This window comes from Crocodylus porosus, unplaced genomic scaffold, assembly GCF_001723895.1.
Source record: "Crocodylus porosus isolate Cpor-Errol unplaced genomic scaffold, CroPor_comp1, whole genome shotgun sequence".
In the NCBI taxonomy this organism is placed as follows: Eukaryota; Metazoa; Chordata; order Crocodylia; family Crocodylidae; genus Crocodylus; species Crocodylus porosus.
This window is the reverse complement of record NW_017728947.1, coordinates 26,841,666-26,860,083: the sequence shown is the minus strand read 5'-3', so window position 1 is coordinate 26,860,083 and position 18,418 is coordinate 26,841,666. Positions and strand designations below refer to the sequence as shown.

General features: G+C 40.4%; 1 protein-coding gene across 5 annotated transcripts in view; it reads left to right on the top strand.

Moving 5' to 3' along the window:
* The window catches only part of LUZP2 (leucine zipper protein 2), a 411,554-nt gene that overhangs the window by 294,028 nt on the left and 99,108 nt on the right, over window positions 1-18,418 (top strand). For 4 of the 5 annotated variants that reach the window (XM_019551883.1, XM_019551879.1, XM_019551880.1 and 1 more), the window contains 2 exons: window positions 555-629; window positions 9,258-9,422. In XM_019551883.1, coding sequence (XP_019407428.1) covers window positions 555-629; window positions 9,258-9,422 — 240 coding nt within the window. The remainder of the gene's footprint in view (window positions 1-554; window positions 630-9,257; window positions 9,423-18,418) is intronic. The other variant, XM_019551884.1, reaches the window with a different exon arrangement.

Below are 18,418 nucleotides of genomic sequence, written 5' to 3'. Positions count from 1 at the left end.
TCATCATGCTGTTGCATTATCAGCCATTTGTTTAGCCTTTCCTTTCAGATCTCTAGAGAAGGGGAGGAAGAAGCAGACCTAAAGTTAATCCCTTGTATACCAATCTTTTCATAGTATTTCTGCATGTGGGTGTGTGGGGGAAAGTATTTTAATTGACAGTATTAAAATGTTTAGAATAAAAGACAAATTACTGAATAATTAGCAAAAGAGTTCAATATATGTAAATACTCTGCTTATCACAAAAAACCCACTATGATGGGATTTCTAAATACTTAATACAAGGTGGCTTTTTCCTACTGCCACTGGCATTAACTTCCATTGGCATAAAGGAGGCAAGTTTGGACCCAATTTCTACATGAAGAGCATGTTTTCTCAGTGTAAAAAAAATCCCTTGAGGCTTGGTCATCTGGCAGGCAATTATGACCGTAATCATATACATTGCTCTATAGAGTTTAAATCCCTTCCTGTCTTACAGGCACAGAATGCAAAATACTGGGTAAATGATTATACTGTAAATTACATCAGCAACTGTGTTTTTCTTTTTATCCCCACAGGCACAACAGCTAACAGATCTGGAGCAAAAACTTGCAGTTGCAAAAGATGAACTAGAAAAGGCAGCCCTTGACAAAGTAAGAACCTGTGTGTGTACTCTCAGCTGCTTTATCTGGACTAGCTATGGACATCTCTGGGATCTGACAAAGAAAACCATGTTAAGGCACTGTAGTGACTTCATGCATTGCAAGTAGTTCCATGCTTAAAGTTAAACACAATGTCATGTTTTACAAGGCTGGGTGCAGGAAGATTAAAAGCCTTAAAGAGACAATTCCGAGTTTACCATGCAACAAAGTACAACCAAAGAGAAAGATGCCTCTCTCTGATCTGACTTGGGCTACATTTTAACTCTTAGTTGTGATTCTGTATACAATACAGGGTGGAGATATATAAATTCATAGGTATAACAAAGCTAGCATCCCTCCCTTGGCTCCTCAGAGAACAGAAGTTATGCCACCCTTGACAGCACATTCCTTCTAGTAGCTACAGTTAGCTCAATAGGCCAGTTGTTGGCAGTAGGACATATATTAGATTTGTTTAATGTACAAGTTGTTGGGGGGAGAAGGTACATTAGGTTTGAGGGCAGGGGCTGCATTAGGCTTGTCGCCTCCCACTTCCTTTAGGAGTGCATGGAGGAGGGGCAGTCCTTGATCTCCCACAAATGTGGGGCTGTGATTTTCCTTGGCCTTTGTATAGGGTGGATGAGAAAGTGAATTGAAAAGATGGTCAAACATTCAATGAAATATTCTCCAACACCCTTTTCATGTTCATAGGCAAGTATTAGAAAATATTGTTTTGATGAACTCAAAATTCCATGCAACATTAGAATACAGCAAGGGGGGGGAAATAACACTTGAGCAAACTATGTTCCAATTATCAACTCGGTACAAGTTAAAATAACAGTTATACATTCTCAGTTAGAGCAGTGTCTGACACCTTTTCAGGTTGTAAGTTTTTCAGGCTGGAGTGACCCAACTTAAGTCAGAGGTGGGAGGGTACTAAGATCCAGATGATGCCAGTGCCACCACCATTTCTCTCTGCTGTGGCACAGGAGAAATGCTTTCTACTGCTCCTTACTTCAACAACTGAAGGCCTCCAAATATCATAGAATTATAGAAAATGAGAGTTGGGAGGGACCTCAGGAGGTCATCTAGTGCAACCCCCTGCTCAAAGCAGGACCAGCCCCAACCAGATAATTCCAACCAAGGCTTTGTCTAGCTGGGTCTTAAAAACCACGAGGATGAGTTCCAACCTCTCTGGGTAACCAGTTCCAGTGTTTTACTACCCTCCTAGTGAGAGTTTTTTCTTAATATCTAACTTAAACTCCCCTTGCTGCAATTTGAGACCATTGCTCCTTGGTCTGTCATCTGCCACCACTAAGAATAGTCTAGCTCCATTCTGTTTGGAACCACCTTTCAGGTAGTTGAAAGCTCAATCTTCTCTTCTCCAGACTAAATAAGCCCAAATCCCTCAGCCTCTCTTCCTAAGTCATATTCCTTAGCCCCCCTAACCATTTTCATTGCCCACTGCTGGACTCTTTCCAATTTGTCAACATCCTTTCTATAGTAAGGGGCCCAAAACTGGACACAGTACTCCAGATGTGGCCTCACCAGTGTGGAACAGAGGGAAACAATCACTTCCCTTGATCTGCTGTCAACACTCCTACTAATGTAGCCCAGTATTCTGTTAGCCTTTTTTGCAAGAAGACCATGCTGGGGGCTCATATTCAGCTTATTGTCCCACAGTCCTTTTTCTGCATGGCTGTTACCCAGCCAGTCAGATCCCAGTCTGTACTGGTGCATGGAATTGTTCTGTGCTAATACACTTTTCTTATTGAACCTCATGAGATTTCTTTTGGTCCAGTCTTCCAATTTGTCTAGGTCTCTCTGAATCCTAATCTTACTCTCCAGTGTATCTACTACTCGCACTTTGATATCATCTGCAAACTTGCTGGGGGTGCACTCTGTACCATCTTCCAGGTCACTGATGATGATTTTGAACAAGACCAGCTCCAGGAGTTGGGGCATTCTATGGGATATCAGCTGATATATACCTGGGGCATTCTATGCAATATCAGCTGCCAACTAGATATTGAGTCATTGACTAGTACCCTCTGAGCCTGTTGATCCAGGCAGTTTTATATCTACCTTACAGTCCATGCATCCAACCTGTTCTTCCTTAACTTCAAAATATCTATGTCCAGAGGCAGGATCCAATGGTTCTTTGGGCTGGATCTGACCCATGGACCATAGGGAGCTGACCCCTGAGTTAGAGTATTAAATTAGGGAACAAAATATCCATTTTCAATCAAATAAATCAAAAATAAGATTTTTTAAAAGTATACAATAAAATATACATGTCAACTCATTTCAACTTTTATACATGCTTTACATAACATAACATGTCACTTTAATATCACGGTCAAAACATTTGGGCAAATATATCACTGTATTTAACCATGACAAAATACAAAGTAAAATGTCAAAATAAAATCTTTCATTTTCTTCAAAACATACTTTTAGAATTGTGCCATTTTTTTTGTATTTTTTAATTTGAATTTTGGAAGCTCTACCAAAGAAGTATTTCCAGGTTGGACCAATTCTGGATACTTAACAATATGATTGCCACTTCCTATGCTCTCTAAAAGCTTGCTCAGTATACTCTCTAAAAGCTTCAGAGAAGAACACTGGAAGATGGAAGATATATATCTGTGTGTATACATATATGTGTATATATGTATTGTATACTTATATATAATAAGTGTGTGTGTGTATGTATATGTATATGTGTGTGTATATACATATGTGTGTGTGTGTGTGTGTGTATATATGTGTATATATAATTATATATATGTGTATGTGTGTGTACGTATTAGGGGTGTGCAAAACGGGCCGTATTCAATTTGGATTCAGCCCAGGTCAGGGATGGTGATTCGATTTGTTGATTTGGATCACCGTCCCTGATTCGATTTGGCCAAATCCTGATCTGAAGGTTTGATACTGATTCAGAGAATCAGGGATTCGGCCATAGAAACAGCTTTAAATGTTTTTTTTTTACATACCTTCAAGGTACCAGGCACAGCTCATGAACACTGCAATGCAGAGTGGATGGAGCATCCCACAGGACCCTAGGGGGCCACCCTGCATGCTCAGTGGTGAACCTGGAAGTGGATCAGAAGTACTTGCAGTCCACTTCCAAGTCCACCGGGGAGTGCACTCAAGCCCACCCCCCCCATACCCTCCTGGCTCAGTGATTAGCTGCAGGGGGATCCTGGGTGCTCCCCAGACCCAGGAGACACTAGTCACCAAGCTGGAGGGGGTGCAGGCCCCCCCACCCCCATGCTTCCCAGTGGATCTGGAAGTGGACTGGAAGTGCTTCTGGTCCACTTCTGGGTCTGCTGCCGAGTGTGCTGGGGAGCCACCTGCACTCCTGTGGCACACTCCATCTGCCCCAGAATTGCAGCATTCACAAGTCACCTGGTACTTTGAGGTATGTAGAAAAAACATTTATGTCTATGTCTGAATTGCTGAATTCAGAGCATTCTAATTCAGTTTGGAGGGATTAAAGGGTCTCCTGATTCAGTTCGGATTCAGAGATTCAGTTGCCAAATCAGGCTGAATCTCCACCAGATCAAATTGGGAACCAAAGCTTTGCACAGCCCTAACCATATATATATATGTATACATTTTGTTTCCATTGTAAGCCTTTCAGTTGCTGGGATTTTTCCCAGCAACTGAAATGCATTAAACTTGGAAATTGTTTTCTTTATAGTGAGTTAGAAGGCTTTTTTTCATTTAATAAATTACTTTTAAGTATGTCTGAGCTTGTATAATTCCAAACACACCCCTATATTATATGGATAGGTAATTAGCCATATTAGTCTGTCTTAAGTTGGGCAGAAGGCAAGGTAGAAGTACATGTTTAAGATTAGCTGAATCAGAGATGCATAAGCTCTTGTGAGCTACATCTAATGAACTGAGCGGCGACTCATAAAAGCTTATGCATCTCTGATTTAGTTGTTCTATAATGTGCACTGCTACCCTGCCTTCTGCCAAAAGAATGAATTTTATTAGTAGATGTTTAGGATTATGAATCCAAAAAGATGATAAAGCCAGTAGGGAAATACAAATCGCCCAAGCAAGGGACTAACATTAGAGGGATGGGGGTGAGGCATGGAATGCAACTAAGTTACAGAAAATACCACGTTAGCCAACTAAGCCCAAGGGAGTGGGGTGGGGAAAGCTGAGGGAGGAGGTTCACAATGCTGAGAGAGAAAGAAGATGGATACACACAAACCTGTACAATGGTCCTCAATGTATACATTTTACTTTATAGAGTTAGCCCAGGCCTAGATAACTCCCCACTGCAAAGTGGGGAGTTGTGCCAGACCTATTTAATTTCATTCACAATAGTGGTGTACCAGCCCAAATATCAGGGTGGATTTCAGATGAAGTAGTATATGATTCTTAAACCAAGCTGTTCTAAGAAGAAATTCATACAGTGCTCCTTCTCTCTCCTACCTTGAATGGAACTATTGCGGTGCCACTGGCACAACGTATTTACAAAAAGTATTGTTCCCCAGTGGAGTTACTCATTATAATGCAGACAGTACTGGGAAACGCAGAGAGCATTTGGCAGCAAGAACTTTTAATGAGAATGTCATTAAAGAATTCTGTCTGCTAACCTCAAAATGATTTGCAGCAAACCCAGCTGACTCTCTATGATTCTGTGCCTTTCCTATCCACTAACACAAACATGTAATTCAGAGTGCTATCATGCCACTGTTTTACCAGAAGGCTGGTGTTAGTTTCTGGCAAACTAGCAGCAGGGAAAGAAGACTTCAGGGATGGCTTCCTTGTCCCACTACTGTGAAAGGTCAGCAGAAATGGATTGTTAAAAATCCGTGAAGAAGAAGGGAGACAAGAAAGTATAGCTCAAGCAGAATTGTGGGAGAGAACTGGAAGACTAAAAGCACCCAAGCTTGGTTAACCCTTGTTCTCCCTACATGATAAATGAGTTTTCCTGTTTGGGATGAAGTGACAGGTGTATTCTTGGTGTATTGATTTCACAATGAAGCCATGCACAGCATCTGCTTTAAAGAATAGGAAAGATGACAGAGCAATGAGAAAGTGCATGTGAACTGGATTGCATTGAACAATAGGTTCTCCAAGTGCGTTGATAGCAAAGTCACATATTCTTAAAACAGCATGGATAAACATTTCATCCTTCTGTCTTAGGTTCAAACAGTTTTATTTGGCTACTCTGGCATACATTTGTGTGCACTAGCAGTAGGCTTTTCTCAGTGGCCTATATAAAATGCTTTGCCAAAATGCTTCACACAGCCTTTAAGAGTTATCATGTACTTGAACAAAGCTAAAAGGTACCAAACCGGTCCAATTAGATGATTTATCCCCAGGTTCCAGTTAGATAGCGACAAGATGAATGGAGTTTAGTGCAATCTCTTTCTCTCTCTCTTTTTTGTTAATGGACAGCACATCCTACTTACCAAGCTTTAAAAAGATATGGAAAAAATTGCTACTAATTATTTGGCTAAGCATTACTGAAATAATTACAGTAGAGTCTCAATTATCTAAACAACAGTTATTCAAACCATTCTGTTATCTGACTTCAGGATAGGCTGACTTCAGGATAGGCTGCCTAATGTGTGGTAAAAGTGAGAGCACTTTGTATATAATTTGCATTTAAAGGTTTATTTAATGTGCTTCATTGCCCAAACAATTTTGATTTTATAAATGCATTTTGATCTCAGATAGTTCGGAGAACAGATTCTCTACTGTACTACCGTAACTATACTATTGTATAGTTACATCTGCACCATAATGTCTATGCTGATCAGGTCCTCCTTATGGTTGTTCTTACTCTTGTACTTGTCAACCTTGTACACCAATGGTCTCCCAACTGTCCTTGTGAGTGTCAAGTACTGGGCAAATAATATGATTCATACAATATCATACTTCACTTCCCCTGTCAACCTCAGTTTTAAGTTTTAAATTTTTGTGGTCCAAGTAATGTTGGAGGGTTTCATAGGCAGTGTTTTCTATGAGTCATGGGTTGTGGGCCACTGATCTACTCTATATATTCTTACACTTGATCCTAGAAGTAGTCTATTGTGAGCTGAGAAATTCTGTTGAACTTCAAGGTATGATGCTGACCCTGCTGCAGTGTGTTTTTAAGTTTCTCAGGTCCCTGGCATGTGCTACATTTTTGGAATGATTAAAGGAAACAACATGCCACACCTCTATTGAATTTATGGTACCATAAAATGCTAAATGAGCCATAAAGATATTCCTCAGAATGTGTGTAACATCTTTGTGGCTGGTTTGTATGGTACCATAAATTTAATGTGTGGCATGCCTCATCATCCTAGTGCTTACTGCAGCTGGGCAGCCTCTGGTCTGGAACCTGGCTGGGAGATATGAGCTTGCTAGGACCAGGAAGACACCTTAAAAATCTTTGCCCTGCAGCCTGTGGTCCTGGGTGTAGAAAGCTAAACTCTTTGAATATGGGTGTGCAGCTGGTTGATAGATCTTCTCTAATCCCCACTTGCACATGCCAGTCAAAAGAGGCACCCAACACAAGCAGCTGTACATGCTGGGTAGCTCTTTAAGTGTGCAAGTACAGCTGGGGATGTGGGAACTTACTTCTGTCCTTGGTTGCACACACCAGTTTAGAGGAGGATCTAAGAATCTCCCCCATCACCAACTGCATGCTCTCTTTTTTTTAAACATGCTCAGTATGACCAGCTAGAACTAGAGGAGCCACCCCATTCCCCAATGCTTGTTTTGAGTACCTCTTTAAAACAGCATAATCAGCAGGGAGGGAGGGAGCTCCCCCATCCCCAGCTCCACTGTGGGGGGTACCAAGAGCCCAGTATTGGGGAGCCATTCCCTGATTTCAGGCTTACAGTCCCCAGGCAACCCAAAAAAAAAGCAGATAGGAGTGTAGCTGGGACTCTCAGCTACATATTTGCTTTTTTAAAGGAATGGTGCTCTGTAAGCCTGACGAATGGGAAAGGCTTCCCAGTGGTAGGTTCATAGTGCCTTAGACCTTTTAAAAGCAGACATGACATTGAGAACCCCTGTGGCACTCCCACTTTTTTAATGCTCCTGGGCATCCATGGAAGCACCCCCTGGAGAATGAAGAGCTCCCAGTTCCCCAGATGCAACTTCTTTGGGGAGTTGGGGGTGCAGCTAAAGAGTAGGGAGCTTCCCATTCTCCAGGTACAGGTGCCCCCTACCCCTCCATGCTGGCTCTCATTTGATTGGAATTGGAGAAATGTTATGTCTCATTCCCCAAATTGCTTGACCTGCCATGCCAGATTTCCATAGCAGGTCACACACTTCTGTGAATGAGGCATAACATTCCTCATACTCCAGTTTGGTGGCTTTGATGTGGTTTACAGGTTCAATATAGAAGGGAAAGATAAATTATGTGTCTTGGTCTGATTGAGAATAACCTCATGATGAACATTAAATAACGACATAGAATGAGAGATGTTCCTAAGGTCATCCAGGAAGCCTATGATGTAATAGGAAATTTAAATGTTTCCCAAGTTCCAGGTTAGCCATGTAATCGTTAGGCCATCTTTCCTGTCCTTGTTTACTATGGGGATGTACAGGCACTGAATTTCAATTGTTCTAACCAGGGTTAGGCTTATCTAAATGCCCACTCATGTAGGCATTCTAAGGGTTTAATTTGACCAAAAAATGGCATGCCCAAACTCAATTAGTTCATCTCAGGAGGTGCACTTAGATTGAGATAGGGATAAACAATCTAGGAAGGGGTTAACCTGATCTACCCAATGCTGGCATATACATCCCCAGGGCTGGGGAATCTCACCTGCTCGCTTCAGCCCTGGGGTTGTTCCGTTTTACTGCCAACCCTGATCCTGACTGGACTATTTTTAATACCCAGATTCCTTCCCCTCTCCCCTGACCAAGCAACCTCTGCCCGTACTGACACACCATAGTCCTGCCAGTCACTGACAGACATGCCAGCCTCCCCCTGGACCCATCCGTCTCACCCCAAGTTTCTTACCTCAGGCTGCCTGTGTTGCTGCCAGCAGTGGCAAATGACTGCATGTGCCACTTCTAGCAGCAGAAAAAGGCTACATGTGCCTCTACCAGTCTAGGTTTAAGCAGTTTAAAATAAGTGGCCTGAACTTAGACTGGCTGCAACAAAATGCTTGTTCACAGATAGCATACCACTTTCACAGTCACTGAGAGTAACGCATATATCTCTTTATCAAGCATAAGATGTCAATATTATGATTGTTAAAGGGCTTGTCTTACTGGCATTGTGAAAACAGAAGCTTATTTCATGAAGCATACTTGGCACCAGTATGTGTTGAACTTCAAGGAAAATACAGATCTCCTCTGATTTGGACAATGGTAACCTCCTAAATCCAATAAAAAACCTGATAGTTTATTATGTAAAGGCATAGCATGTAAATGTAAAATAAATTATTTTTCTATTATATTAAACAATTTGCTTATAATTTATGGTGGTGTGGTACCAAGAATCTTGTCTCTGTGTATTTGCAGAATAATTATATACATGTACACTTGATTCTGTCCAGCAAATCTAGAAAGAATCTGTTTGATTCAGAGCAATACTCTTTGAAAATAAGCAATACTCTTTGCTATAACCAGTCTGAAGATTTGATGACATCTCACTTTCCTCAGGAGTCTCAGCTGAAAGCTTTGAAGGAGACTGTCCAACTCTGCTTGTCTTCTGTTCTTCACAATCAACCTCCAGCTATGAATATAATCCATTCAAAACCGACTGAGAGGCTGACATCCCCAGTTACAAACGGCTCAAAAGTTCCATTTCAGGCAACAAACACTAAGGTAAAATGTATTCCCTTTTTCATTTAAAGAGCTTTCAGTTTGTCCTGTAAGACCATCAAAGTGGAACTAAGAAGGATTTAAAATTTATTGAAAGATTAGAAAGTATTTTAAAGATAATGCTAAGCTTTTTTCCCCTGATGTCACTAAAATTACTTTTAAAAAAGTTGGAGAACATGAGAACATCTATTTTTATAGCTATTGAACAAAATTCTTCATCTTCTGTTGTGTGGACTATGTCTGCATCTGGATCTAGCATAGTTCTGTGTATGAAATGTGTATGTATAAAGTAAGTGTCTGCAGGTATGAGACATAGAAAGCCAAGGCAGGCATGGAGATCAAGCTGGTGACTGAAATTAAGGACAACAAAAAGTCTTTCTATAGGTACATAGGGAGCAAGAAAAAAAAATGATCTCCTCTGTGGGACCCTGCTGAATACAGAGGGGCAGCCCACAGTTAATCCCTGCAAAAAGACAGAGCTCCAAAATATATACTTCACATCTGTATTCCTGAAATCAGATGGGAGCTGTTCACCTGACCAGAGGCTCAGGGAATATGGGGAAGACAGCAAACCACATGAAATCAGTCCTGAGCAGGTGACTCTTAGCACATGTGGACATTTTCAAGTGTGCTGGGCCAGATAACCTGCATCTGAAAGCCCTGAAAGAACTGGTTAGGCTTGTAGTAGGGCCTCTGGCAAAGCTGTTTGAAGAGTTGTGGAATTCGGGAGTAGCCCCAGATGAGTAGAAGAGGGTCAACATGGTGCCTATCTTCAAGAAAGGTAAGAGGGATGACCCTGCAAACTATATATTGGTCAGTTTGACTTCAGTCCTGGGAAACATCTTTGAAAATTTTTTTAAGGAGGCCATCACTTACAAGTTCATAACTGGTGGGGTACTAAGAAGCAACCAGAATGGCTTTGTCGAAGGTAGATCATGCCTGACTAACCTGGTGTCCTTTTATGACCAGGTAACCAACCAGCTGAACAAGGGACACAAGGTTGATACTTAGACTTCAGTAAAGCTTTTGATTCCATTTCCCATGAGATTCTCTCAACCAAATTGGAGGGTACTGGCCTAGACCAGTCTACAGTAAGGTGGGTGGACAATTGGCTTAGAAGCTGATCCCAGAGAGTTGTAATCAATGGGATGGCCTCATTCTAGAGGGCCATCTCCAGTGGTGTCCCCAAGATTGTTGCTTGGACCTCTGCTCTTTAACATGTTCAAGACTTGGATGGGGAGGGAAGGGGGTAGAAAGATCAATGGTTAAGTTCATGGATTTTACCAAGCTATGGGGAAATCCAGGCATATCAGAGGATAGGGTAACAGGACTGTGCAAATAGGGAACTATTCAATTTGGATTTGGCCAGTTCGGATACCAGCAATTTTATTCAGAGATTCAAATCACTTTTCTGATTTGATTCTCCCAATTCAACTTCAAAAGATTCGGAGCAGATTTGGAAAGATTTGGAGATTTGGCCATAGAGTATAATGGGGAATCAATGAAATATCTATAACTTTGTTGTTTCCTGGCTGATTCAGATGAAACTTGCAGAGGTAGTAGCCTCTGCATGGAGCATGAAGTCTGCCAAGTTTCAAAGTAATGGGTGCAGGGTTTTCTTGAAAACTGTACCTCAAAGTTGTAAAAGCAAAACTCATATCACATGTGTGTGTTATGCCACATCAGGGTAACTCTTGCTGAGGACACAAATCCTGTCAAGTTTCAAGGAGACAGGTGCTGGGATTTCTGGGATGCTTCACCTCAAACTGCTGACAAGCAAAACTTGTGACATAGGTGACACTGTGCGTGTTAAGGCACAGGGGGGTGAAAACTACTGGTCTGACAGGACCTGCTGCAGCCATGAAGCCTCCAGCTGTCAAGGAGATAGGTGCAGGGGGAGTCTGGGTTTTGGGGCCCTGCATGACTTTTCACAGCCGGGCCTATGAACTTCATCAGCTTTCTAGGTAGCAGGTACAGAAACTCATGGACTCAATATACACACTGGAATTCTGACACACTGCAACCTGCCGGACATCTGACTCCCCAGGTACCTCTGAAATTTTACCTGCACTGCTATATCCCCCTTCTCATCCGCCCCCCTCCATCCCCAGCCTGCATTTCCAGTTTTACTGACTGGCTTTCTTGCCTGCATTGCATGCCAGGCCAGCCTCTGGTTTCTTTACTATTCCTTTCAGCCAGGACCAGGAAACACGCACCAACTGCAAGTACTTCCTCTGCCTGACAAAGGGGCTGACAAAGAGTTTTTCAATGCAAAAGATGGCATCCCAAGCAGCTAACCTGAGCTCACTGGGAGCCTCACAATTGCACTGCAACCAGCAAGCCTCAGGCCTGTGAAAGGTGTGACAGGTCTGGGCTTTTTCCAGCCAGGTGTGTGTGTGTGTGTGTGTGCATTAGCTGGAGGTTATGGTGAATCCTACCCGCCTTTCACCAGGGGATCATTGGTCCTGGAATCTACAATGCTGGTGCACCACCAGTAGTCCCAGCAAGCCTCCCTACCCTGGCAGGGTGTAGTTTTAGTGGCCATGCCCAGGACCTGGGGCTTCCTCCTTCCCCATAGCCCTAGCCCATACCTCCAAGTTCGTTCTGGAGCAAGATCAGCAGGAACATGTGCTTCCTCTTCTGGCTGATGATGCAGTGAGTGCCCCCTCCAGCTGAGAGGGGGGGCATTAACTGGTTTTTTAAAAAATGAAAAAAGTAAATAGGTGTCGACAGAGTGGTTGGTTTTATAATGAAAAGCAACTCCAAATCTTAATAAACAAACTTTAGGGGGCAAATGTCATCTGATTAATGTAGTAAGTTTCATTGCTGACTTGACAGATCTCTGCCACAAGGTTGTTTTTATATATCCTTTCATCTATACAAAAAAGTCGCTTGAAAAACTGCAGAGTTGCTACTTTTCATTTAATGTCTCTAATTTTATGGGGAGATTTATTTTCTACTAAAAGTGAAAAAAAGAGATCAGTTTCCTCCTATGCTAGAATACCATAATGCAAGGAAACAATTCTAATTAGAAAATTAAAGGGTGGTAATGTAATTAATAGAAGCAATAACAGCCAATTATCTTGAGAATTTGCATTTATAGATAATTTGCCCTCATATCCAATTGTATATAATTGGAATAACTCAAATGGTTTTATTTGCATTATTTCAGCTTCACAAAGGAATAACTGAAACATGTATTTCATTCCAAAGGATCCCCAAACATTTCCAAAAATACATAATTGAATCACTTCACCTTCTGCTAAAAGCTTCCAAGTCCTATCTGGGATATGGCAGCTGTTAAAGTGCATAATCAGTAGAAAAGTGTGAGCCAGGAATCAGAGACTCTTTTTGTAGCCAGTTAAAGCTGCTAAATATTTTTAGTGGCATTTATAATAATCCAGTCTGGAATCTGATCAAGATACAGGGTCTCCAGAAAAATGCACACAATACTTTAATAACCTTACAAGGTGATATTGTTCTGGTGCTGATTTAGAAATGTAGAGTCCTTTATTCTTTCCCTTCCAGTATCCTGGGATTTTCTTAGAGTTCATGATGACCATGTCCCACCCCTAAATGTTATGACTGAGGCACTCTTCATTATATCAGTAGACATTTACACATCTATACTGATCTGCTTCTCTTCATTGTAAAAATTATTGTGCAATTCAGTGGTTGTTCTTGAGTCATGTAAGCACAATAATGCTTACCATTTGATGTCAGGCACAAGTGCACCATGCCATAGGCTTTGGAGAGATAACAGTAATGCAGATTTTGAAGGGACTAGATAAACACTAAATAAAATATATTTTAAGAATTCAGATTCTGACAGTTATCTATAAGGAAAAGATAATACGTTGGGTAATTTTTGTCTTTGTTACATTTTTCATGTATAAAATCTTAAGGTATATGAATATTTCTACAGTAAATCTATCTGCAAGTACCACCAGATAGATTTCTATACACCTACTCACAGGAGTTTGTTTGAATAAGAAAAGTGATATTGCCCCTTTCATAGATGTTACTCACATTTTCCTGTACTTGGCATATGCCGTGAAAATGTCTGAGAAAATAATGGGTTGCAATGCTGCCATTCCACCCATTGACAGCTCATTATTATAAATCTGTACATTATCCTTGATTATAAAATCACTGAAATCTGCTACTGTGAAATAGGTTGTCAAGGAATCATAGTCTGGGCCAAAATTATACCCTCTTCACCTAAATTATATTATGGAAACCTTTTCATAATGACATCTGCTATTATGTATGTAGTCCTTGACTTTGTCTTATCCTACAAGATAACTAGCTCCAGTCATAGATGTATGGGTTCTTCCTTTTCTTCAGGTTCCCACACAATTTTTTTCTCTATAGTCCATTAATTTTATGTGAATATATGGTGAGTGAGTGTGTGTATGTATGTGTGTGTTTATAAAAATTGCACATGTTTTTATACAGAAAGTGGGCACCTTTGGTTGAGCCATATTGATGAATACTGTCTCTTTTGGTAAGCTGCAGTTTAACCATTGGGGACAAATGTGATGCCTTATTTGGTAAATACCTTAATTTCAAAAGACTACTCATCTGGCTCTAAAAATTGGGGGTGGGGGGTGTTAATTGTCAAGTATACATACTGCTTAAAAATCATAATTTACATTTTCTGGTCTGTATCACTGAAGGACTTCAGTCTTTGGAACTGATTTTGATGCCTGTTAGAGGGCATAAATGAATAGGTTGTATGCTTGTGTGGATATCTGACAGTGGGGCTCTTTTGGCAACATGCCTCCTAGTATTTGATAGTCAAGACATTATGAGGTAAGAAGAATTTGGGAAGATGATGGGACACGAAAATTACCTGATTTGCCACTACAAGAAACATTTAAATATCTCATATGTTATCCATAGATTTGGTCTGTTTGGAGATTGTTGTCTAGGAAACATAAATCTTGATGAAAAAACAAAAAATGTGGGGTTATGTTTCACTGGGGTTTGCAATAATCTGCTACAATAGGAAGTGTTCACAGAAACTATGACATTCCAATGATTGAAAACAATTGCAATCTGAAGTCCATGATGAGTCAGTTAAATGAGTTAATTTTGCATAATCCATTTTTAATAACCAAGATTCCAGGTTACATAGATCACTACCTCAATAGGCACTAATCTACATACTTGTTCCTGGTGTGAGCAGAGTCTCACAATGAAATAGCTATTATTACCTCTCAGTGATGTGATCAGTTGAAAACAGAACTGAAGACTCCTTTGGAGGATAGTGTGCTGTACCTTTTATTGAAGTTTTGCCTTATACTGTTCCTTGGGATAAAGTGGAAGGAGGGTTATGAATTCAGAATAGCTATGACCAGGGCAGCCATTGCACCTTTTCCACTAACTCTAAACTTCAGTTGTGTACTTGTTTGTTTGTTTTTAAAGTAGAAATAAAATAATGAGAACCATAAAAAAATCAAGTCATTTAAATATACTTTTCTTGCTAAACTAAAGCTAGAAGAAAACAAAACCACCTTCTCCCCAGTCAAGGTATCTTTTGATTAAAGAAGTTTTATAGGCAAGGGACAGAAGTTACACATAAATTGGTATAAGTAATCAAAAATCAATACAAATGTGTAACACAACAAGTTCAGTGCGCATAAACTACTTTTGATATGGCCAAAACCGGTTTAAGATATAGTTGGATGGGTGTAGTATCAGACTTAACTGATTTAGGTTAAATTGGTTTATTGAACTTCTGTCCCAGATCCCCTCCAGATTCATGTTAACTCAGTCTCCCAGCATCTCAAGGTACTTTCCTTCTCTTCTTCAACACTCTCCCCAACTGTTGCAGGGTGGGTGGGCTAGCCTTGGCCTGAGCTGTCTGCTCTAGCTGAGCAGGGAGGCATGCTTTAGCACCACCTGCCTTCTTGCCTTGGCCACTGCAGGCATGTGGCTGCATTTCTGGAATCAGAAGTGAATGTCTGTTCACTTGCTTATTCGTTCAATCTATGCAGATTAGACAAACCTGTGAAGCTTGAAATGATTCAGTCTCAGGATTTGACTGTGTGTACCTAGCCACAGTGACTAATCATTATGGCTGCTGACAGATGTTAAAAAAGTGCTTTACTGGAAGAAGCCGTGTATTAGTTCAATCCAGCTCTGCAGAATCTGTATAGATCAGGCATTTCAGTAGGGCTTTTTGGCAATTTTATCTAATAGATGATTCAATCAGCTAGTAGATAAAAGTGCCAAAAAGCCCCACTAAAGAATCTGAACTATACAGATAGTTGGAGCCGGGTCCAACTAACACACTTTTATGGGCATGCACTGGTCTTGATGCAGGAACTTGCCAACTTAAAATGCCATCTGTTTTGGGTTTTTTAGACATCTGTAAGCAGCCTACAAATCTGATGCAAGTGGTTCCCCAAAATTTGTGACCAACAGACTGTCATCAATCATCAAAATTTATCATAGACCACCATGCATTCCTACCATCTATTTTTTAATTGAAAATACTGTAAGAAGGGCCTAATGACACTTGTGGACAAGCTGTGGATCATTTATTAGCCATAGTTTGGGAACCAATCTAGATCTATCTAAATCATGTAAAACATACAAACATTTAAACCACATAAAACAAGGAAAGTTTGAAGAAACAAAAACATTGACATCTGGAGAATCAACTCCAGCACATCAAGGAACAACAGGAGAAATAATGTAAGAAATAGATATAAAGCAGTCAGAAACTGTAAACAAGGATATGAAGTGACTACATCTGTCATAAATGACAGAAATGGAAACCTCCTTGCATATAGAACAGCAATCATAGAGAGATGGAAAGAATATTTGTAGAACAGTAGAACTGCCCAATACCTACAGCGCCAGTAGAACAAGAAACATATTCTTTAGCTGAAACAAAAATAGAAGAACCATCTTTTGTAGAAGTGAAAACAGTGATAACAAAACTTAAGAGCAGTAATGATAAAATATGGAGGGCAAGAGCCATGGGCCTCATGATACTGGGGAGTCCCCCAGCAGTGCTGCCAGCGCTTATCTCGGCACCCCCACAGTCTTAGGGAGGAGGAGGCACTAGTCATCACCCCCCACTCCCCAGTCAGTAAGGGCCCCTATGTGTAGCCTATGGCAAGAGCTTTATAAACAAATCCATAAATTAATTCCCCTTATTTGGAAGTCATTAATTTTACCTTACGATTGAAGAGGAGACTTAATTTGGTCCCATCTTCAAAAAAGGCCTCAAATGGGAATGTCAAAATTACAGAGGTATTACCACTATTAACAACAACTTGTATTCCCTAACATTTTGCTACAGTGCTTCCTACCTTACGCAGATAACATTTAGAGAGAATACAAGAATAGATTGCGTTCTGCAAGAGTAGAGTGACAACAGACCAAATCTTCTCTCTAACACAAATAGTTGAGAAAAAATTAATAGTATAATCAAAGCTTACACATTCTGTTAATAGTCTTCCAGAAAGATTATAATAGCATACACAGAGAAAGTCTGTGGTCACTATTAGCAGGTTTAGGAATTCCCAACAAACTAATTGAACTCATTAAAGTTTGTATGCATGAACCAAGAAACAAAACAGAAGAAAAATCAGGCCCTTTACCAATTAAAATGAGACTGTCAGGGAGATGATTTGTCTCCAATCCTATTCAACCTGGCACTAGAAGAAGTAATCAGGAGCATAAACAACATAAGCAGAGGAATTCAACTGAGTGGAGAGCATCAAGTCCTCAGGTATGCTTGTGATATAGTTCTCATAAGTGAAAATATGAATGATACAGAAACATTGGATAACTAACTCACAAGTGAAGTAAAGAAAACTGGACAATGAGTGAATGTGAGTAAAACATGATATCTGGACATCACATAACAATAAACAACACAAATTTTAATCGAGTGGCCCACATCAAGTATTTAGATTGTATCATAGCACAGGACAGTAATATGAAGGTAGGACAGAAGCAGGAAATAGAGCCTGCTTTGTATGATAGGAGCTTCTGCAATATATAGTAGGTTCTATTTTGCATTGCACAAGCTCCTGTCATTCAAGCTCATCTCAAGGAAAATTAAATTTTAAGACTATAAAACCATAATCAGGCCATGTATGACCTACAGGAATCAAACCTGGATTCTCTCACACGCAAATAAGATACCAGTATCATTTTGAGAGGAAGATTCTACAGAAAATCTTTGGTGCACAGTATAATCTAATGATACAAGAATGAGTTGTGTCAATTGTACAGAGACTCAGCCCTGACAATGGAAATCAAAAGCACAATGGGCCATGCTGAAAGAATGGAAACAATTTGGACACCAGAGAAAGTGTTATTCACAGGGTGTCAGAATGACCTAGACTAAGAAGGCTAGGTGTGTCAGAACTACAGAAATTAAATTTGGATGACTAAAAGATAATAGATGGGAATGGAAATAGATGGGACTAGATGGGACTAACACATAATAGATGGGGATGGTTGAAGATAGTAGAGGTAGCCAAGTGGCCCCTAGGGCCTGTAGTGCCAAATTACTTATTTCAATAACACAAATCACGAAACAACATATACATCCCTAAACAAGCCACAATCAGAGTCTGTCACTGAACTTGATCTATGTAAATTCTCAGAGGTGGGGACCAATTGTTGCTTGTAATATTTGATACAGTTCTTGACCATGCTTACATTTAATGCCTTCCCCTTTCTGCTGTAATTAATATGCAGCTAGTCATTAAGGATTGTCTCAGCATCAATCAAGATGTAGCTCTGATATCAGCCTCCCCACCACAGTCCCATCATAATGGGTAAGAATGGGAGAGGAGAGTAGAAAATGATATATTATCCTACATCCATAAAGATAATTAGCTATGTAACTTCCATAAAATACAGAGCATAGAACATTTGCTGCAAATTAGAGTATCCCATAGGCTGTTCACAGTTACATTGGGATAGGTGGGACTTGGATATCAAAAGAATCAGGGCACTAAAATAAG